The sequence below is a fragment of the Conger conger genome, chromosome 9 (assembly GCF_963514075.1).
Source record: "Conger conger chromosome 9, fConCon1.1, whole genome shotgun sequence".
In the NCBI taxonomy this organism is placed as follows: domain Eukaryota; kingdom Metazoa; phylum Chordata; class Actinopteri; order Anguilliformes; family Congridae; genus Conger; species Conger conger.
The window spans coordinates 13,530,040-13,551,130 of record NC_083768.1 but is presented as its reverse complement, the minus strand read 5'-3'; the positions used below and the strand labels follow the sequence as shown (position 1 = coordinate 13,551,130).

Here is a 21,091-nt window from a genome sequence, read left to right as displayed (position 1 = left end):
ATTTTTAATCATTGTGTAGCCTCTTAAGCTTAGGCTGGCCTCATTAGTCAAAGATGAAGTCTTTGTAGCTGATCTCCATCTGATGCGTGTTAGAGAACTGTTTACCGAAAGACTGAGACTAAAGATGGCCATGCATACTAGTTTTGGTAAATGGGTTGTTTAGTTTGGAAATATAACCTAATATCCCTTCTTTAAGAGCTTTTTCTATTTTCAGCTGCTGTTGGAGGGTCTGTATTTCTAACTATTGAGTGAAAACGTGTTGTCTTCAAACAAACCGTAGAACCTCTGACACTCTCTAAATGATCACATCTGCAATGGAAATTCTAAAATGTTTGTATCTTGTATCTTATATTTGGAATCCATAATTGATCAAATTTTATGCTTCAGTGATCTTATATTTGTATTAATGGCCTACTTTTCGTTTGTAGCACAGTTTAAAGTTGATGATAATCAAACCAGTGCCCGTCAGGGTATCGTTTGAACATTCCTTTGTGTTCGACACTGGCTTTCCGAATTGTACAGCTTTTTTTTAATAGTGACCCCTTATCTGCGTCCTCATGGGAGTGTTTTCCTTTTGTTCTGGCACTCAAACATTTCGCTGTAGCCAGGCTGCGCTTCCAGTCAGTGGAAATGTGAGTAGTTTAATGTGCGATGCTCATCTGCTTAGTGCTCATGTTCTTGCATCAGTGACGATAAGGGGCTCTATAATCCATTATTGTGCACGCTGCTTCTGGGTTCATACCCTGTGGATCAGCTGACCATTCAGGCTCTTTGAGTTTTGTGTCTTTGCTGCATTTGGTCATGTGTAACATCAGCCCTTTCTCTTTTCTGTTCCCTTTCTGTCTTTCAGGGCCCAGTTATTCTCCACATGAGAACTCAAACCACCACGGCACTCTGCACAGCTCTAATTCCCATTCTAATCCCAGCAGAACTTCGGAGACGGTAAGCACTGTGTTCGTAGAGCGTCCGCCAGGCGTTCGCTAGCGGCTTGCGGTGTCAGGGAAGCGCCGTTTGGGCAGTGCGTAACCTGTTTGGCGATTACATATGGGAGCGCTTCAGGACAACTAGCAGGCTTTGCCTTTATCTGATGCTTTTTCAGGTGTGTGGTTGCGATTGTAAGGATGTTGAAAGTTTGATTTAATCCCCGGACTTCAATTTACCCCGAGCTTCCTGTTCTGTAGCAGTCTGAATGGTGTTACAGATGGTACACCCTGGTCTGTTGCAGGCTGGTTGGTGTTAGAGACTTCTTCTTGGTCTGTAGCTGTCTGAATGGTGTTCCAGACACTTCTTCCTGTTCTGTAGCAGTCTGAATGGTGCTGCAGACACTTCTTCCTGGTCTGTAGCAGGCTGGTTGGTTTTAGACACTTCTTCCTGGTCTGTGGCAGTCTGAATGGTGTTAGACACTTCTTCCTGTTCTGTAGCAGTCTGAATGGTGCTGCAGACACTTCTTCCTGGTCTGTAGCAGGCTGGTTGGTTTTAGACACTTCTTCCTGGTCTGTGGCAGTCTGAATGGTGTTAGACACTTCTTCCTGTTCTGTAGCAGTCTGAATGGTGCTGCAGACACTTCTTCCTGGTCTGTAGCAGGCTGGTTGGTTTTAGACACTTCTTCCTGGTCTGTGGCAGTCTGAATGGTGTTAGACACTTCTTGTTCTGTAGTCTGAATGGTGTTACAGGGAGTACTTCCTGTGTGCGCAACAAATTTGAGTCGTTTCTTTATTTTTAAACCACGTATAACCCCTATTGGAAGCATTGGCTCGCCTCTTAGTCAAAGATGAAATATTTGTAGCTGATCTCTATCTGATGCATGAGACTGAAGATGGCCATGCAGACTTTAGTTTTGATGGGTAGGTTAATTAGTTAGGAGGTATAACCTAATATTCCTTCTTTAAGCGCTTTTTCCATTTTCAGCTGTTGTTGGAGGGTCTGTATTTCTAGCTGTTGAGTTAAAAAGTTGTCTTCAAACAAGTAAAACCGTAGAATCTTTGAGAAATGATAAAATATGCAGTGGAGGTTGGGTGAAATTCTGAAATGTTTGTAACTTTACAAGCGACAGGGAAGCCCACATGCATTTTAAGAATTTGAATCCTTTATAGATAGCCTAATTGTTTACATTATTGTAGTTTTGGTGGCCTACTTTTACTTTGTAAAAGTGCTTCCTGGAGTGTTCGGGAACCCAGTGTCTGCGCTCTGATTGAGATCCACGTACGTGTGCTAATTTAATGGTGGGAGGTCCTCATCTGTCCCAGCAAGCCGTTCAACACAAAAGTGGTTCCTGGCATCATTCCTCTTCCTGCTGCCATCCTTTCTATGGTAGCATCCTGCTTTGTGTCTGTGAGCTGAGCATAGCACACTTTCCCATATCCCAACAGGTTGGGTAATTGTATTACAACAGGTGGCAGTGTTAATTCTAGATGTTGGCTTACCCACACAGAACTCATCTCTAGTGGTTTGCTGAATAATTAGGCCACGTACTGAATAAAGACTGAACATTTACAGGGGGGGGGGAAGCTTTTGTTTATTAAAGCTGCTAAAAAAAAAATCTCAGAGGCGAACGCGCAAGGAAATGCAGCAATATTTATAACGAGAACCGATTATTTAAGAAATATTAATCAAAAGTGAAAAATGTTGTCCCACTGGTAATAGGCTGGTTATTTATAACTGGTTCGGTTTGAATTGTTGAATGTGTTGAATGCTGAACGTGAATGCGTCATATTGAGCTAGCGGACCGCTAACTTCAGCACGAAGCCTCTCGCCGCTAGGCTAACGGCCTCTGTGCTAACAAAATTTCCACAGAGGATCTCGTAAGTTTAAAAATTCAGGAGCATCCCAGCAGCTGATGTGTGCTAATGGGAAAAATAATTTAGAAGCACATCAATTTTCAGGAGTCCTCACTATGTTAAAGTACTCTGAGGAATCTTTCCGGTATGTTCTGCGGTGGTAACTATAGCTGTGGAACCACACAATATAAAAGTGACATAGTGCTTTGGCCAGGAGCCAGGGTTTTCTCTTTATGGTCCAGTAAAACACTGCAGTCTCTCCCGTCATGTCGCAGCTTCGGGCGGAATCTCCTAAATTAATTTTTACAGACGGAGGGAATGCATTATCTTATGATGGGCCAACAGTTTTCCCCTCTACCTGGAGGAAGGATGATGAGCGGCCTTTGGACAGTCGTGACTCAGACGGAACGTAATAGCGGTGATTTAAGCAGTCTCTCAGTTCTGTGCGAATAGTGCGTCTCACTGGCGGCAGCACGGAGATCCGGGTTGTCTGAGGCAGAACTAGGTGATCTGAATCAGCCCGGCCTTGCGTTTTGCACATGTAAGGTGTGCATATATATTAAGCGGCTCTCGCGTCTGATTCCGTTTGTACGTGGCCCGGCTTGTGAAGATGCTAACCGCTACTTTCGGGAGTGCACAACTGCCAAGCTCCCATTAGTAGAGAGCGGCTAGCTTGTGCTAGCCATACTGTCAGTGGAAGTTCAGTGCTTTAACCAGTCAAAGTATTGATAACATGTAGACTTTTACAAGAGGTTTTTTCAGGAACATGAAGCTTCCCTTGGGGGCATATTGATACTTTTTAAATGCCGCCATCTACTGCAGTTCATGGTACTGTACCTCCCCAGTACCTGGACAGTACATTTATCTGTGCCACTACACTGTTGCACAGTGGTGTCATCAAACCTTTGCATGCTTGCGTTTGTTTGGTATGTATCGGGAATTGGTTTGACTGGCTCCATTATGCTTGTATTGGATATTTCCTGGGAAAATCAGACTACTGGTGAAATTGGTTTGGCTAGTCAGAGACCGTATTCTCTCTGATCTTTGTTGGAACTATTGGGGCCAGTTTTGCAGACACGGATGCCTAATCCTACACTAAAATTCTGAGATTCTCCATACAAAACTCAATTTGGCCCAAAGGGAATCTGTGTCTGCGAAACCAGCCCTTGAAGTCTTGAAGGATAACACTGAGAATTGCTCTCTGTATTAAACACCCAATACACACAGGCCGTGGCAACTACTGTACACTCACTGAGCACTTTATTAGGAACATGTTTACCTTATTGCACCTACTTATTCCTGTGATTATCTAATCGGCCAATAGTGTGGCAGCAGTGCAATGCATACAACCATGTAGATATGGGTCAGAAGCTTCAGTTAATGTTCACATCAACCATCAGATAAATAAATGTGATCTAAGTGACTTTGACTGTGGAGTGATTGTTGGTGGCAGACAGGGTGGTTTGAGTATCTCAGAAACTACTGATCTCCTGGGATTTTCATGCACACTATTCTCTAGAGCACAGGTGTCAAACTCCAGTCCTGGAGGGCCGTAGTGTCTGCTGGTTTTTGGGGTGTTCTGGGTTCAAGTCACTGATTGGTTAAAGTATCCACACACCTTGTTCTCAAGGCCTTAATTGGCAGCTGATTGAAAGGAAACCGCAAAAACCCGCAGACTCTGCGGCCCCCTGGGGATTCAGTTTGACACCCCTGCTCTAGAGTTAGTGCAAAGAATGGTTCGAAAAACTAAATAAAATCTAGTGCGCAGCAGTTCTGCTGACAGAAATTCCTTGTTAATGTCAGACATCAGAGGAGAATTGCCAGACTGGTAAAAGCTGACAGGAAGGTGACAGTAATGCAAATAACCACACATTACAACAGTGGTATGCAGAAGAGCATCTCGGAACACACATTGCATCATAACTCTTTAGTGGATAGGCTACAACAGTAGAAGTCTAAAGAATAAGTCTAAAATGCCTAATAAAGTGCCCACTGAGTGTATATACTGCTTGTGGGTCGTGTCATTCTTCAGCTGGCCTGTTCACTTCCGTTTTACCTTAGCAAAACGTTCAATGCCGACACACTGAAAATCAAAATGAACAATTTGATGCTGAAATGTCCTTCTGAGCTGTATTTAATGACTTCAGCACACAACTGAAATGAATGGTTTCATGGTTTAACGCTGAACTGGGTAGGAAAATGTCAGAAACATTTTCGTTTTTGGTATTTTCACAGGAAATGTTGACGATACTGGGGGAAAAAAAAGAAGAAAATTACCAGTGTTATCCTTCAAGGTTTTCAGAAGTGTGTCACTTTGCCCAAGCTCTGGATTGAGTGCTGTTATTATGGAAAAGCTGAGGGTGATTTGTATTGATGTTGCTCGTCTGTTAAAATGGTCTTAAAAACTCTGAATCTGTATAAAAGCGGTGGGCAGGCTTCAGGATGTACCTCTGTCTGAGTCTGGGCACGGTCTCAGAAGTGTTCGAGACTGCATGTTTAGCGAGACACGGTGTGGCTGGTATCTATGGCATCGCATCTATGGCTGATATCTATGGCATGGTATCTATGGAATGCTACCAGGTCACTTATCCAGTGCTGCTGGTTTTAACTGTCACTTATCCAGAGCTGCTCTTTTTAACTGTCACTTATCCAGAGCTGCTCTTTTTAACTGTCACTTATCCAGAGCTGCTCTTTTTAACTGTCACTTATCCAGAGCTGCTCATTTGAACTCACTTATCCAGTGCTGCTCATTTTAACTGTCACTTATCCAGAGCTGCTCATTTTAACTGTCACTTATCCAGAGCTGCTCTTTTTAACTGTCACTTATCCAGAGCTGCTCGTTTTAACTGTCACTTATCCAGAGCTGCTCATTTTAACTGTCACTTATCCAGTGCTGCTCATTTTAACTGTCACTTATCCAGAGCTGCTCTTTTTAACTGTCACTTATCCAGAGCTGCTCTTTTTAACTGTCACTTATCCAGAGCTGCTCTTTTTAACTGTCACTTATCCAGAGCTGCTCTTTTTAACTGTCACTTATCCAGAGCTGCTCTTTTTAACTGTCACTTATCCAGAGCTGCTCTTTTTAACTGTCACTTATCCAGAGCTGCTCATTTTAACTGTCACTTATCCAGAGCTGCTCATTTTAACTGTCACTTATCCAGAGCTGCTCATTTTAACTGTCACTTATCCAGAGCTGCTCTTTTTAACTGTCACTTATCCAGAGCTGCTCTTTTTAACTGTCACTTATCCAGAGCTGCTCTTTTTAACTGTCACTTATCCAGAGCTGCTCTTTTTAACTGTCACTTATCCAGAGCTGCTCTTTTTAACTGTCACTTATCCAGAGCTGCTCTTTTTAACTGTCACTTATCCAGAGCTGCTCATTTTAACTGTCACTTATCCAGAGCTGCTCATTTTAACTGTCACTTATCCAGAGCTGCTCATTTTAACTGTCACTTATCCAGAGCTGCTCATTTTAACTGTCACTTATCCAGAGCTGCTCTTTTTAACTGTCACTTATCCAGAGCTGCTCTTTTTAACTGTCACTTATCCAGAGCTGCTCTTTTTAACTGTCACTTATCCAGAGCTGCTCTTTTTAACTGTCACTTATCCAGAGCTGCTCTTTTTAACTGTCACTTATCCAGAGCTGCTCTTTTTAACTGTCACTTATCCAGAGCTGCTCTTTTTAACTGTCACTTATCCAGAGCTGCTCTTTTTAACTGTCACTTATCCAGAGCTGCTCTTTTTAACTGTCACTTATCCAGAGCTGCTCATTTTAACTGTCACTTATCCAGAGCTGTCTGTTTCTGTACAACAAAATCTAGCTTGACTGATGTAACTGCTGGAGGCATTTGTTTTGTAATCTATGGATAAATGTACTGAATATACAAATATATATATATATATATATATATAAAGACATTTTTGTCGCATTTCTTAGGGGCTACGCATAGTGGGGAACTGAAGTCTGATGACTCATCCTAGGCCTGGCTGTTTCCATTATATTTCAGGGAATAATGCAATTATGCTACTGCAGTTACGCTTTGTATTCAATACTGCATTATTCAGAACAGTTACAAACCAAATCTTTAACATTCTCCAAAAGCTCATAGGAAATCTATGTAAATAGATGTAGGAAGCTATGTAAATATCTGGTTTGTCCGCCATAAGGTTAGCATTTCCCTATTCACTGCCACACCCTTTACTCCTTTCAAATGTGTGTTCTGAAAGCCCAATATGCAAATATCTGAGGTATTTACAACTACACCGTCTATTAACTGAATCTAAGATGAATCCGTCATGAATTCTTCCTTTTAATGTTGCTTCTGTTAGTTCTCTCAAACTATAAATAGCTGCACTTTTCTTTCCACTCATAAAAATTTTTTTTTCTTCTTGAATAAGAAGTATAAACAATGAGAATATAATTGTATTAGCCCTTGATAAATAATGTAAACAGTCTGCTCCTGTTGGTACTGCGTCCTCAGACTTTAGGTCTCCACTGTATGAGGCCACTCGCAGCCTACAAATCCCTGGGAATGCTGCCTGCGTTGTCCTGGGTGCATGGGTAATGTAGTCTCCATAGTGTGCCTTTAGGGAACTACGCAGAAACCGGCTGTTTCTGCATTGAAAGCAAAGTTTATTAAAAAAACTTTAATAATGGCTGAAATTTTGGGGTCCTTGGGACAATTTTGTGGTTTATGTGGTGTGTGTGAATAAAATCTCAGTTAAAATTGTTTTGTTTGTTGCCTACACTTCATGAACCATGAAAACCATGGTTCTTGGGGTTGGTTAAGAATGGAATATGAAATTCAAACCCTTCCTTGTCCTTCCTTGTTCCTGTGTCCTTGTCAGCTTCTTCCCCAAACTCTTCATTCCCAATATTTTTTATTCTAATTAACTGGAATGTCCAGTTGTTTTCAAAGGGAAGGCTCAATACTGTGGTGAGCTCACAAACGGGAAAGTGCACACACGCTCTCTCATGGGGAAAAGCATTCTACCAGCCCCTTTATCATTTTACACTATCGGCTATCCACCACAATCGGCGCTGACTTGGTCATAACGGCAAAAAACAGCTTCTGCCCGTTTACAGATCCACTTTGATCTGGTTTTCTCATTTCTGTTTTTTATTTTGTCAGCTGTCCCTCTGTGACCCGGTATCTTGGCCATACTTTAAACGGTCCGTAGCGGTTGATGTTGTAACGTAGGCTGCCTTTAAGGATACCCTGCATCTCGCTTAGACGGTCGCGGGCAGACATTTCCACATTATGCAGCGCGTGGCTCGCGGGCAGCGTTAAATAGTCAGGTAGGAGCTTCTCTAGACGGCGTCTGAAGTGATGGAATTGGAAATTCACAGCATGCCTTGGAAGGCCCTGAGCGTGCAGCCAGTCCGATCGGAGGCATTACGAGCTGGACTCCGGTGTTCGGTGACAGATGGGCGCGTCTCCGGGCCCGCCGGGAGGGGGGGGGGGAGCTGAAATGTCGTGCCTCCGCTCGAGCGTTTCCCATCCCTCATTTCCTCGCCCCGAAACGAGAGCGCCGCGGTTTGAGGGACGTTAAAAAACGCACCCTGGGTTTCGCGTTGCAAGGCCTTGCATCAGAGTTGACCTAAATCCTGCCTTTTGTTCGTTTTCCTTTTCCCGATCTCGGAAAAAAGGGACGGGTTGCGTAAAAAATGGCCTTTCCCCCGCCTCGAGTCGGGTCTCCGCGGCGACGCTGACCAATGGCGTTCCTTCCCACAGCCGTACGAGCCCGCGGATGACTGGTCGGAGCACATCAGCTCCTCGGGGAAGAAGTACTACTACAACTGCAGGACGGAGGTGTCGCAGTGGGAGAAACCCAAAGAGCTGCTGGAGAGGTGAGGTGTCCGTTTACACGCCTTTCGGCCGTCCGCAACCGACACGGTGCGCTATAGGCCCTGCAAACCGCCTCTGCTGCTTGGCACTCCCTCTCCTACAGTATGTTTTAAGGACATTCTGCTTCCTGTCGAGCCATTGAGAATTTACAAATAATGACACACCCAGTTTGTGCTCCCAACTTGTGGACAATGCAACCGAATAACCTCCGGAGCTTTGTCGGGGGCGGGATTAATCAGGAACGATTGTGTTAACGCGAGACAGGATTGGTATTGTAAGCACACGCAAAAATCCCTCTCTAACAGCTGTTAGCAGGTGGGGAACATTCAGCAATCAAGCCAAAAACTAGTACCTCTACCCCCGGGACATTTAGAGTTATTATTATTATGGTCTCATTCCTGTGCCGTGCTCGCCATAGCAACAGCCAGTCTGATGCGGCCGTGAGACGTGCTGTGTGTGTGTCTGTGTCTGTGTGTGTGTGTGTGTGTGTGTGTGTGTGTGTGCGTGCGTGCGTGTGCGTGTTGTTTTTCAGAGAGCAGCGGCAAAAGGAGGCGAGCAAGATGGCGGCCGTGGTCAACAGCTTCCCCAAAGACCGGGACTACCGGCGGGAGGCCATGCAGGCTGCGGCCCCCACCACCTTCAGCAGCTCCAGTGAGTGTGGGTCCCTGCTCCTGGAGAGCTGGGGCCTTTCTGTGTTCACACTTCTCCCCAAATTTCAAACCCCCCCTTCAGCAGCTCCAGTGAGTGTGGGTCCCTGCTCCCGGAGGGCTGGGGCCTTTCTGTGTTCACACTTCTCCCCAAATTTCAAACCCCCCCTTCAGCAGCTCCAGTGAGTGTGGATCCCTGCTCCTGGAGAGCTGGGGCCTTTCTGCGTTCACACTTCTCCCCAAATTTCAAACCCCCCTTCAGCAGATCCAGTGAGTCTGTGGTTTCAGCCTCTGGAGAGCTGGGTCCTTTCTGCATTACTGCTGCTTTATAAATTATCATGTATGCCTGCTACACTCTTTAATGACAGCTGCAGACTGCTCCTGTGTGAAAAGCTTTACCGTGCTAATCCACAAGTGAAGTGGTGTTTGTGTATGTAGCTCAGTGGCTAGCTTAGCCAGGGTTCTTGGTTGGAACAAAAAACAGAAGCTGTTTGCTTACCACTTAAGTAATGAGTCACGGGGCACACCCGTGTCCCAGAATGGGAATTCGTTCCACTGGACACAAGTTCCAGAAACACAAAGGCCCAAAGAGCATATTTTTAGAAGTAATTGGGAAAAACCCAGCAAACTCCGAAAACGGGTATGGAAAACCGTCCCCTGAACTCAAGCCTCCGCTTCTGTAAACCCATCTCTACATGGGCCGGGGCTCTGGCGGTGTGTTTGTGTCTGCCGGCTGTCCTCTGCACTCAGAGGAGCAGTTTAAAGCAGTTTGCCACCATTACCTCACCTCACCTGATGCTGCAGGTCCAGGGCTGGGTGCCCCTGGGCTAAAACACCCTCCCTGAGCGCTCAGTGGGTCGTCTCCCGGGTGACTGCGCAGGGCAGGCCACTGTGTCCCTGCTCCCCCCCCCCCCCTGAGTGTGAGAGGTGTACTGGTCTCCAGAGAGCTCCAGCACTGCTGCCGTCTCCAAAGCAGAGGTCCGGAGACTGAAACGCGATATTCCTGAGACTAACCCTCATGTTTTCCCCCTCTTTTACGAGTCGTCTGGGCAGGAGAGCCTGCTAAGTGATTGTAATGTAACGTAATTAATTTAAGCCTCTTATGATTCTGGAGCAGATCTGCTGATTGAGGAATACGTCTCCTCCGATAATTCCCTCTAAATCATTTTAAATTGGCTGCAATTGAATTGAAGTGTATTTAGTGTTAGAATACTTGGAGGATTTATGCGGCATATAAACCCGGTAAATACCAGGGCACTGTAAATACCAGCGTGCCCTTGGTTTTGCCTGAAGCCGAAAATCTCTTCTCTCTCATTAGCTTTTAATTGATTTCATCTTTGGGAGCCAAGAGGACAACGGCAAACATTACGCACCGTGTTTATCTAACCAGGGTACCATGACCTGGGCAAGAGCCATATCGCCTCTGCCCCGCAAATAGACACATTGCGTCTCTGTATAAGCACTCGATACGTAGGGAACCGCTGTACAAGGTTTGGTGAGGTTGCAGTGTTGTAACCTGGATAACTGTCATGCTTGAGGGCTTTATGAACGGCACATTTGAAAGAAAGTAGCTTTTTATGTTTTCGTTTTCTTTCAGAGCGCTTTCGACAATAGCAGAGGGCAGAATCAGTTGGGAACACACCCTTGGCGAGCTGGAGATAATGCCCAGAGAATATAAAGGGTTTCTCTGCGGTAGCCGGGGCTGTTATTTCTGCTCTGCGCCTTGCTCGGCACGCGACTGGTATTGTTAAGAGAGGGAAATGAGGGTGTCTAAGCAACCGAGCTCGTTTACGCTGGCTCCCTCATCCTCTCCGCTTTATACAGTAAGCTGTGGCTAATGTCGGCGATGTTTCGCTCCGGTCCTGGAGGACCGCCGTGTCTGGAGGTTTCTGTGCTTTTCTTTTCTGTCGGCAGCCAATTAAAGCCAAGGAATGCGGCCCCTTCAACCAACCGGCGACTTAAGTGTAGCTTTTATGTGCTAAAAGCCACAAAAACCAGTAAATGCTGCGGCCCTCCAGGGCTAGGTTTTCAAATCGCTAATTTTTGTATGAGTTTGTCTGAAATATGTTTCATCTGGAGTTTGTTTGAAATTAAAGTCAAGTTGGTTTTCTGTTCATTGAAATGGATTCAGAACATTTACCATTATTTACATGCATTAGTTGGTAAAACTGGCGGTTCTTGTCTAGTTTGTGATTTTCATTGTGTCAAGTTATGAAGGTTGTCGTAACACAGTCAGCATTAGGCAGGTGTAACCATATGAAATATTGTGCATGAGGTTATATCCACTCATAAACATTGTACCAAGACTGCTTTCTGAATGAGTATGTGGAGGTATTTCTTCTTTTCAGACAGTGCTTAGGTGCTTTTTCAACCAAAAATATGGACCGATTCAGGTGTTGGCAAAATCCGAAAGATGTTTGTTTACAGCACCTGAGCTTGCTTGCATAATTTGGATGAAATATTTTTCCCCAAGTGCTTTTATAAATTTGACACGTGATTTGAATTCTGTGATAAATCCTGCTGCCTTGGATCTCAGGAGGCTTGTTTTTATTAAGGAATGTTATGCAGCCGGTGTAATCCGTTCCTTCCCAATTTAAATAATAGTTTCTCTGGTGACATTTACTTTAGTATATAGGCATACTTTGCAAGTACGTCTGCCCGTTTCAAATGTTTTCTCCTTCATTAGAAGGGCGTGGATCACAATGTTTTGTTTTTTAGTTTTATACTTTCACTTTAGTTTGGTTTCTTCAGGTGGTAATATTCAAGCTGGCCTAGTTGGTGAAAGCTGATCTCTGTACCTGATGGTTTGTGGCAGAACTGTTTACTGAATGACTGGGATTAGAGCTGGCCAGTAAAATGGCTGTAAATTGCAACATTAGATTAAATTTTTGGTCACCAGGTTGATTATGGGTGACTTGGCAGTTATAGCCTACCTGAATAAAATGGTTATTCGTGGATGTGCTAGATGGTCTGTCATGTATTGGCAGGTTTGCAACAGGGTGGGTTTTGGCAAACACATTTCTTTATGATGCAACCCCATACATTATACTATGGACTGCTCAGCAGCTATCTTTTAGCTTTGGGGTTTTAGTGTTTGTATATGGTAATCTGCTCTGACTTCAGCCATCTGTGCCTCGAATGTCATAGAAATCTGTTCATTTACGACTGGCAATCACCTCTTCAGCCATTTTTAGATTAGAGCGAGCAGATGTGCCGATGAACAGTCTCGTCAGCCTCTCCTGTGCGCGCTCCAATCTCTCCCAGGGTGCAGTGCTTTGAATTTCCGAACCGGAAAGCTTGGAACGCCCTGAATTTCGGAATTACCGGAGAGCACCCAGAGTGTGCCCTGGTGCTCCCTGAGCTGCTGATGGAACGCACCCTTGGTGTCCAGTCTGCTTGTTCCAGGTGACAGAGATAGGGGGGGGGGGGGGCTTATGGGAAATGTAGTCCCTGTTCCAACAGCAGCGTATGTATAGTTTTCCTGTAGTCATCTGCTCCAGACCCCAGCAGCCTGCCTGCTTGCATAATTTCGAGTGTGGACTCTGCTTTCTGATGGGAGCTGATCTTTGGGCTGGCAGTAGCCTCAGGCATCGAAATGTTGGAATTATGAATGAGATTTAAACCCCCTGAAGCGTTTGACTTTTCATCTCCGATGGTGTGGCTCAGGACTACACCTGCGCTCTATCTGTGGTTGCGATGCAGGGATGCAGGGAAGGGCTTGCCCCCTAGGGCTGCTGCCCATACGTTTTCTGGGTCCGGCTCGAATTTCACAGCCTCTACACCGGTGAAGGGTACAGGAAGCTGAGCCCACAGTGTGCACTCGGCGACCGTAATGACCTGCCGGAGGGCTAAAGACACGAAGCGCTGCGTCTCCAAAGCCTTTCAGAGCCCGGGTCACCTAGCGTCCCGCTGCACTCGCGCTCTCAAACACCGCCGTGTACCTTTTCTTCATCTTTACTGCCCCTGAAAGGAGTCTCGTATGAAAGTGCGAGAGGTTTGCCCGCAAGGAGTTGGATTTCAGTTTGCCTCGGTTGGCTTTCAGAAAACCTTTTTCCGTTAAAGTCCTTTTTCACGAAAAAGACTAATGGAGTTTGGTTATTTCTTCGATGGGAGACCTCTGATTGCTCCCGAGGTGCTGTCGGTGCATCAATAGACCTGCTGTGCCAGTTGAGTAGTGCTATTACTGTACCGGCTGTCGTCCGATTGCTGTTGAAGTGCCGTTGGTGTACCAGGAGGAGATCTGGGCAAAATACGTAATACTTTTCTGTATTCGACTGCCTGGTGCAATTGACGTCCAGAAGCCGGGGTTTGCACTTTTTAGGAGTGTTTCATAGGTTCCAATAAAGCAGACAAGCTCAGAAAAGTATTTGAATCCAGAACTATTCTGTATGTGACCCGAGTCTGATCAGTAGCGGGGAGACACTGCTCTCTGCGAGTGTCCAATCTAAAAATAGCGATGCATCAATAATACTTAGTGTTTATAGAGTTAATAAAATGTTCCTTCTGTTTTTCCTTTCCCAGAATGCACTCCGTCAGACAAGCCTGCCTCCCATTCCTGCTCCTCCCAGCCTCTGTCGTCGACCTCGTCGTCATCGTCCGCGGCGACGGGGCTGAACCCCAGCGGGCCGGCGAGTTCGGCCGCCACCACCGTCCCAGTGTCCCCCGTCCTGCAGAGCCCCGCCCCGCCCCTCCTCCAGGACCCCACGCTGCTGAGGCAGCTGCTCCCAGCCCTGCAAGCCACCCTGCAGCTCAACAACGCCAGCGTGGACATGTCCAAGATCAACGAGGGTGAGGGACCATGCACCTACCGTGCTGTTACTCGCCTGTTCAGGAGAGAAACACTCTTACCGTGCGCTGTTACTCGCCTGTTTCAGGAGAGAAACACTCTTACCGTGCGCTGTTACTCGCCTGTTTCAGGAGAGACACTCCTACCGTGTGCTGTTACACGCCTGTTTCAGGAGAGAAACTCCTACAAGTGGGGCTACTTGTTTTCATGGGATGTAGAATCAAATTTCAACTTTGGAGGGATCAACAAATGGGGAAAGTTTCTTTAGAAAGTTGTTTGGACAAGCCAAGTTTCCCCTGTCCCCCATGCGATCTAGGTCCTTGCCTGTAAGATACAAATTGGTCCCATCCGTAGCAAAATGATCTTTGCATCACAGGGGTGGCTTTTTGATGGAGAGGAAAGTCCTTAGTCCACCCCATGACCCTTGTGGGGAGTGGCAGCTGTGCAGTTGCCGTGGATGCTGGATGCTGTGATTGGACAGGTTCCTGTGGACTGTGATTGAAGTTTCAGCCCTCCACAGCAGTGTGCTGGTTTCACACATGCCTAAGACTTCAATACCCAGCATGCCGCTGGGCTCTAGCTGACTTTGACTTTAATAAATAAATTAGGCTGCAGCTCCTCCCTGCTTGTGGCCCTGTACCCTGCTCTCCTCCTCAGAGCTGGTCTCACTGGCCCATCCTGTCTTCCCTCTCTCTCTGTCCCGCTGTACCCCTACTGTCCTCCCTCTATCTGTGCCCCTGTACCCTGCCCCCTATTGTCCTCTATCTGTACCCTGCCCCCTATTGTCCTCTCTCTGTGCCCCTGTACCCTGCCCCCTATTGTCCTCTATCTGTACCCTGTACCCTGCCCCCTATTGTCCTCTCTCTGTGCCCCTGTACCCTGCCCCATCCTGTCCTCCCTCTATCTGTGCCCCTGTACCCTGCCCCCTATTGTCCTCTATCTGTACCCTGCCCCCTATTGTCCTCTCTCTGTGCCCCTGTACCCTGCCCCCTATTGTCCTCTATCTGTACCCTGTACCCTGCCCCCTATTGTCCTCTCTCTGTGCCCCTGTACCCTGCCCCATCCTGTCCTCCCTCTATCTGTGCCCCTGTACCCTGCCCCCTATTGTCCTCTATCTGTACCCTGCCCCCTATTGTCCTCTCTCTGTGCCCCTGTACCCTGCCCCCTATTGTCCTCTCTCTGTGCCCCTGTACCCTGCCCCCTATTGTCCTCTATCTGTACCCTGTACCCTGCCCCCTATTGTCCTCTCTCTGTGCCCCTGTACCCTGCCCCATCCTGTCCTCCCTCTATCTGTGCCCCTGTACCCTGCCCCCTATTGTCCTCTCTCTGTGCCCCTGTACCCTGTACCCTGTTGTCCTCTATCTGTGCCCCTGTACCCTGCCCCTATTGTCCTCTCTCTGTGCCGCTGTACCCCTCCTGTCCTCCCTCTGTGCCTGGAGACCAGAAGCCTCCCGTCTCCCTACCCGTCACCCCCCCCCCACTACGTCTCACTCTCAGACACTCAGTAAGGTGTGCAGTTCAGCCTCGTGTCTGTCTGCTGGAAACCATGCTACGATTTAGAGTGAGGGTCTCCTCATTAAGAGCTTAATTTACCATTCCATAGGCACTGGGGTGTACACCAGGTTCCCACAGAGCTTGACTTCAAGAAACCTTTTGAATGTGTACCACTGTGGTGTGAAAGGTCTTGGATTTTGCCACAGGGTTTTGTCCCACCACACCTGTAGATGGAACACGTACAAGTCTGTTCCTAATGCCGGATCTCCTTGATAAATGGTTGACAGTGAGAGTTGGTGTTTTCAATGAAAGTATCGTTAGCTTTTTTTTAGGTCACTTCTTTATTAATGGCATCCTTGAAACCCTGGAAGGTCGCCCTTGAGGGGCAGTAAATTTTTCACTGGAAACGGTGTAGAAGCCCTACGTGCTGGAAGGCTAAGCTGATTTGCGCTTAGGCAGTTTCTCTGCCATAGATTCATTGAGAACCGCTTTGACTTTAGATAGGTATTCAAACTTTCTCTTTAAACTCTTCCGCAGATTTTAGCTCAAAGGTATCTTTGCCGCACCTGCGGTTGGTTAAGGCTGACTGAGGATTGAAGTTTTTTTTTTTTTTTCACCACCAGCTCGCAGAGCGCTGAAGGCTGAGTGCTTATCGCGCAGCTGAGTCACAGTTCAGAAGCGGCCATTCCGGCTCGAGCGAGAGACGGTCATTAAGATGCACAGGTTACTAGAGAAACTGGAAATGCGCTCTCCCTGCCTCGGGGCCTCCTCTCTACCCTTAGGCCCTCTGCGGGACCAGCGCAGGGGTGAGGCAGGCGTCAGAAAATGGTGACGACTCCTCATTTCGTCTTGCGCAGAGAGGAGCTCCACCAATCACGTAATAGATTGGAAACAACGTTAGAATAAAGCCGAAGGCAATTGGTGGCTGCTTCCGGGTAATTCTCAAAGGGATCCCACAGCGTTATATCTGTGGTGAGGCAGGCTTGTCTGCAGTCTGAGAGCCTTGTATTTTCCCAGCCGGGCTGCCGTGGTACGCTGGTGCGCCGTCCGGGTGGGCAGTTGTACAAAATCCTCCTTTTGAAATTTAACATGGAAAAAAAGAGAACCCATTCACGAAGTAAATGTCATTCAAATGCATATCGCTCGATTAAACCCCTGAAGGAATATTTAGGCCTACTGTTGACACGTCACATCAACGTCAGCATGTCGCCTGCTTTTGAGAGAGCTGTAAATCTGGAAAGTTTGCTACGAACGGGAAAAGGTTGGGTAACGCTGTACTAGTAGACTGCGGTGTGCTGGCTTAGTTATGGTGCTGAGTTTCACAGACACGCTGATGTTACTGGGAGAGACGGCTGTATTCAGAGCCAGGAAGATGGCTGCTGCTGTTGCTCATTTCAGAGCCGGCTGGACTCTCTCTAGACCTGGGGCTCACTCCAAACGCTTATTTTTCCTCCTTTTTTCTTTTACTTGCTCCTGACCTGGAAACCGATCGTGGTGGAGCTAGGGGCAAGAAAGCCGGTGAAGAATAGGATGAAGAGGAGAAAAATGAGGGATTGGAATGAGCCCCGGGAAAGCTGGGACTCGTGAGAGTGTAACTGTAAATAAGTCTTTATGGTAACACGCTCTAAGAGTTCCTCTCAGTTCATTTCTCCCCCGTTCTAACCGCCCGTAAAAACAGCAGCAGAAGTGATGGGTCTCTCTCGCAGCAGAGAAAACCATTACTGTCCGTCTGAATGTTCCCTGTCCGCGTGGCTCGGTCCCACCCGTTTGACTGAGGTTTCCTGGCAGAGTGGGGACGCAGCGATAATTACGGTCTTCATTTTCAGTCCTCCTTTCAGTCCGCGCCTTTAGCTGGCGTCTGCGTTCCGGGATAAGATGTGCGCTCTTGCTGGTGTGACTCGGGAGGAACACACGGGTGTTCTCTTGTGTTGCGAGCGGCTCGGCGTGTGAACACCTGCTCAGTGAATGTGATGTACACATCGCTGAGCTTTGTGTGAGCGGGCCTGTTCAGAGCCGCTGAAGTGATTCGGGTATCATGCAGTAGCTTACCGACGGATGAATGCTGTGAATGGCCTTGGTACAGATGTGACACTCGGGAGGGCACGCACACACACACACACACACACACACACACACACACACACGCGCACACGCGCACACACACACACACACACACACACACACACACCCTTGACACACTTTTGTGTTCATGTTAGGCATGTTTGTGTTCATTAATATTTGGAACAAAATTCTTATTTTATAGTCACAGTGTTAAAGTGGTACCTTAAGAGTGGGTTTCATGCATGTATTTGTCCAATTTATGTATGTGCCTGTAGGTGTGCAACCGCTTGTGTGTCTGTTTGTGGCTTGCGTGTATGTGTGTGTCTACGTACATGATGTGTGGCTCTGGTGTATTACAGATCTAAAAGCCTCTGCCCCTGTGGACTCCAGCCTTGTGTCGTAGCATAGCTTTGTGCGTGTCCTAGCTCCTTGCTTTTCGTGTCATAGCTCCTAGCACGTCATAGTGTAGCTCCTTACGCGTTTGTAGTGTAGCTCCTTACGCGTTTGTAGTGTAGCTCCTTACGCGTTTGTAGTGTAGCTCCTCGCGCCTCGTAGCCTAGCTCCTCGCGCCTCGTAGCCTAGCGCCTCGTTGCCTAGCTCCTCGCGCCTCGTAGCCTAGCTCCTCGCGCCTTGTAGCCTAGCTCCTTGCGCGTTCTAGCGTAGCTCCTCGCGCCTTGTAGCCTAGCTCCTCGCGCCTCGTAGCCTAGCTCCTCGCGCCTCGTAGCCTAGCGCCTCGTAGCCTAGCTCCACGCGCCTCGTAGCCTAGCGCCTCGTAGCCTAGCTCCTCGCGCCTCGTAGCCTAGCTCCTCGCGCCTCGTAGCCTAGCTCCTCGCGCCTCGTAGCGTAGCTCCTGGCGTGTTGGCGTACCCGAGCTTCACGTGTCTGTTTCTCTGTTTTGTCTGCCCTCTTCAGTCCTCACGGCTGCGGTCACACAAGCTTCACTGCAGTCTATGCTTCATAAGATCCTCACTGCCGGCCCGTCTGCTTTCAACATCACTGCTCTGCTTTCCCAAGCCGCTCAGCTCAATACTCCAGGTATGGCCTACGTGTCTGCTAACCGTTTCATTCAAGATATTTATTGGTGTGAGTCAATTTTTAGGTTTTAGGTTTGATTTTGTCTGACAGTTTTATTTGGTTTTGTTGAGCTGGTAAATATCTACCGTTGCATATATATATATACATTAGCAGTGTGTAATAAAATTCAGGTCATGGGCTGAACCGAGTTCTGTTGCTGTTTTAGGTCAGTAGTTTATGGCAGTTTTGTAAGGTCATGGTGATAATGCATGTATTATGATCAGATATTTATCAGTGATTAGAGATCTCGGTACGGCAGCAGTTAAGCTTCTCCTTCATATCGGGTGAAACTGATTACTCCTGCTAACCCTGTTCTGTTACTTCAGTATGTCTGTCTAATCCAGGGCTGCCCAACCCTGTGTTTGCCATCCTGCAGGTTTTTAATTCAACCCAAATTTGGCACTCCTAATTAGCAGTTCAGCTAGATCTCTGTTGTGTGAGCTGTGCTTTGTTAGGGTTGCAGTGCAGACCTACAGGACGTTAGATCTCCTGGAACAGGGTTGAACAGGCCTGGCCTGCCCTGGGCTGAAGGTGAATTCTGGAGTCTGTCCTTTTATGGGACAGGAAAGCGGTGTTGGTTAGTTCCCTGTCCTGCGGTGATGTGTTGCCTTAGTAGAGTGTAGTCTTTCTCACTGCCATTTTCTCTTTTCTCCAATTTAAAAAAAAATAAATAAATAAAACTACAAACCCCACAGCCCAGCAGTCCAGTCAGTCCCCGATGTCATTAACGTCCGATGCCTCGTCGCCCAGATCCTACGTGTCACCCAGAACAAGCACGCCGCAGACCAACGCCGCCGTGTCCCAGAAGTCCCTGGTCAACACGCCGCCCGTGTCTTCACAGACCAAGGTAAGGGCCTGCGTTTCCTGTGCGTCCTTTGGGTCGAGCCACACCGGTCACAGCAGTGTGGCTCCCTGGAATGAGTATGTCCTCCAATATGTTGTGCTAATATGTGTACTTTATGGGTTCCCTGAAAGATGAGCGATTTAACATTTGTGTCCCGTTATTACAAAGTACCTCTAATTTGCGATACTAAAAGTTTGCATGCGAGTGTGTGTCTGTGTGTCTGTGTCTGTGTCTGTGTCTGTGTCTGTGTCTGTGTCTGTGTGTCTGTGTCATAAGTAATTTTACCACAGGGGTCTCATTCTGGCAGCTTCAGGTTGCAGGACTTCAGCACTAAATATTTAAGTCACTAGTTGGCTGAAGTCTCCACTCGCCTCATTACCAAGGCCTAAATTGGCTGCTGATTTAAAGTCAAGCACAAAACCGTGCAGACACTGTGACCCTCCAGAACCGGAGGGTGAGACCCCTGCTTTATCGTGTTCCATAAATTTACTGTGCCGTCTTGCCCTATCAGTATGGGAATCTGTCGTTCAAAGGCATTTGGGCGTTTCGTGCTGAGTGACCCTGGTTCTGCCCCCTCCCCGCTGCCCTCACAGGTTAGCACACCGGTGGGGAAGGCAGGACCACACCCCCAGACCGTATCCCAGCAACCGGTCGCCGTGGACAAACCGCACGAGCGCGACTCTCCGCGGCTGCAGCGGCAGAGGTAGGGCGCTACATCCCTCCTCCTCTGCTCAGCCAATCACAAACGGGCTGCTTTTTCCTTCTCCACGTAGCTTCCACCTGCTTGTCCGAATCTGGGCCAGTGTAGTCCGAACGCACCTCTTAAATCACAATGAAACGACTTTAAGCTAACAGTTGCGCAGTTGAAATGCGGTTCCGTTTGTAGGTTTTTTTACATTTCTGGTGTTGTAGTGCCATCTTCTGGCTGCACGAGGTACTGCAGATTGTTTGAGTATACGGTTTGCTTCATGTAGCATAGGAGTCTCTCATTCCAGTACTTGTGCAGCTGCAGTACTTGCTGATTCCTATTCCTAGGGAAAATTTAGACTCCGGTTAACCTGACCTGCATGTCGTTGGACTGTGGGAGGAAACCAGAGTACCTGGAGGAGCCCCATGTGTACGTACGTGCAAACTTCACACAGAGAGGCCCCCGGCTGGGATCCAAATCCAGGACCATGCTGTGATGCAACAGTGCTACCCTTAGCACCGCCGTGCGGCCTATTTTAGATCCTCGGGATTTTCCGGTAGCTTGGAGAAGTTTTTCAGCAGAATGATTGCACACCTAGCATCCACTTTTCCGCAGGTGTCCATTACATGGGGCGGCCTGTAGCGTAGCGGTTAAGGTAAATGACTGGGACACGCAGGGTCGGTGGTTCTAATCCCGGTGTAGCCGCAATAAGATCCGCACAGCCGTCGGGCCCTTGAGCAAGGCCCTTAACCCTGCGTTGCTCCAGGGGAGGATTGTCTCCTGCTTAGTCTGATCAACTGTACGTCGCTCTGGATATGAGCGTCTGCCAAATGCCAATAACGTAAGTACATTAGTTATTTTGCTGATCCTT

The 21,091-nt window shown here is 47.5% G+C and overlaps 1 protein-coding gene across 2 annotated transcripts in view; it reads left to right on the top strand.

Annotated features, from left to right (window-relative positions):
- The window catches only part of LOC133137361 (WW domain-containing adapter protein with coiled-coil-like), a 29,512-nt gene that overhangs the window by 6,059 nt on the left and 2,362 nt on the right, over positions 1-21,091 (top strand). For both annotated transcript variants that reach the window (XM_061255594.1, XM_061255593.1), the window contains exons 4-10: positions 851-942; positions 8,513-8,628; positions 9,159-9,277; positions 13,795-14,061; positions 18,527-18,649; positions 19,384-19,535; positions 20,126-20,235. In XM_061255594.1, coding sequence (XP_061111578.1) covers positions 851-942; positions 8,513-8,628; positions 9,159-9,277; positions 13,795-14,061; positions 18,527-18,649; positions 19,384-19,535; positions 20,126-20,235 — 979 coding nt within the window. The remainder of the gene's footprint in view (positions 1-850; positions 943-8,512; positions 8,629-9,158; positions 9,278-13,794; positions 14,062-18,526; positions 18,650-19,383; positions 19,536-20,125; positions 20,236-21,091) is intronic.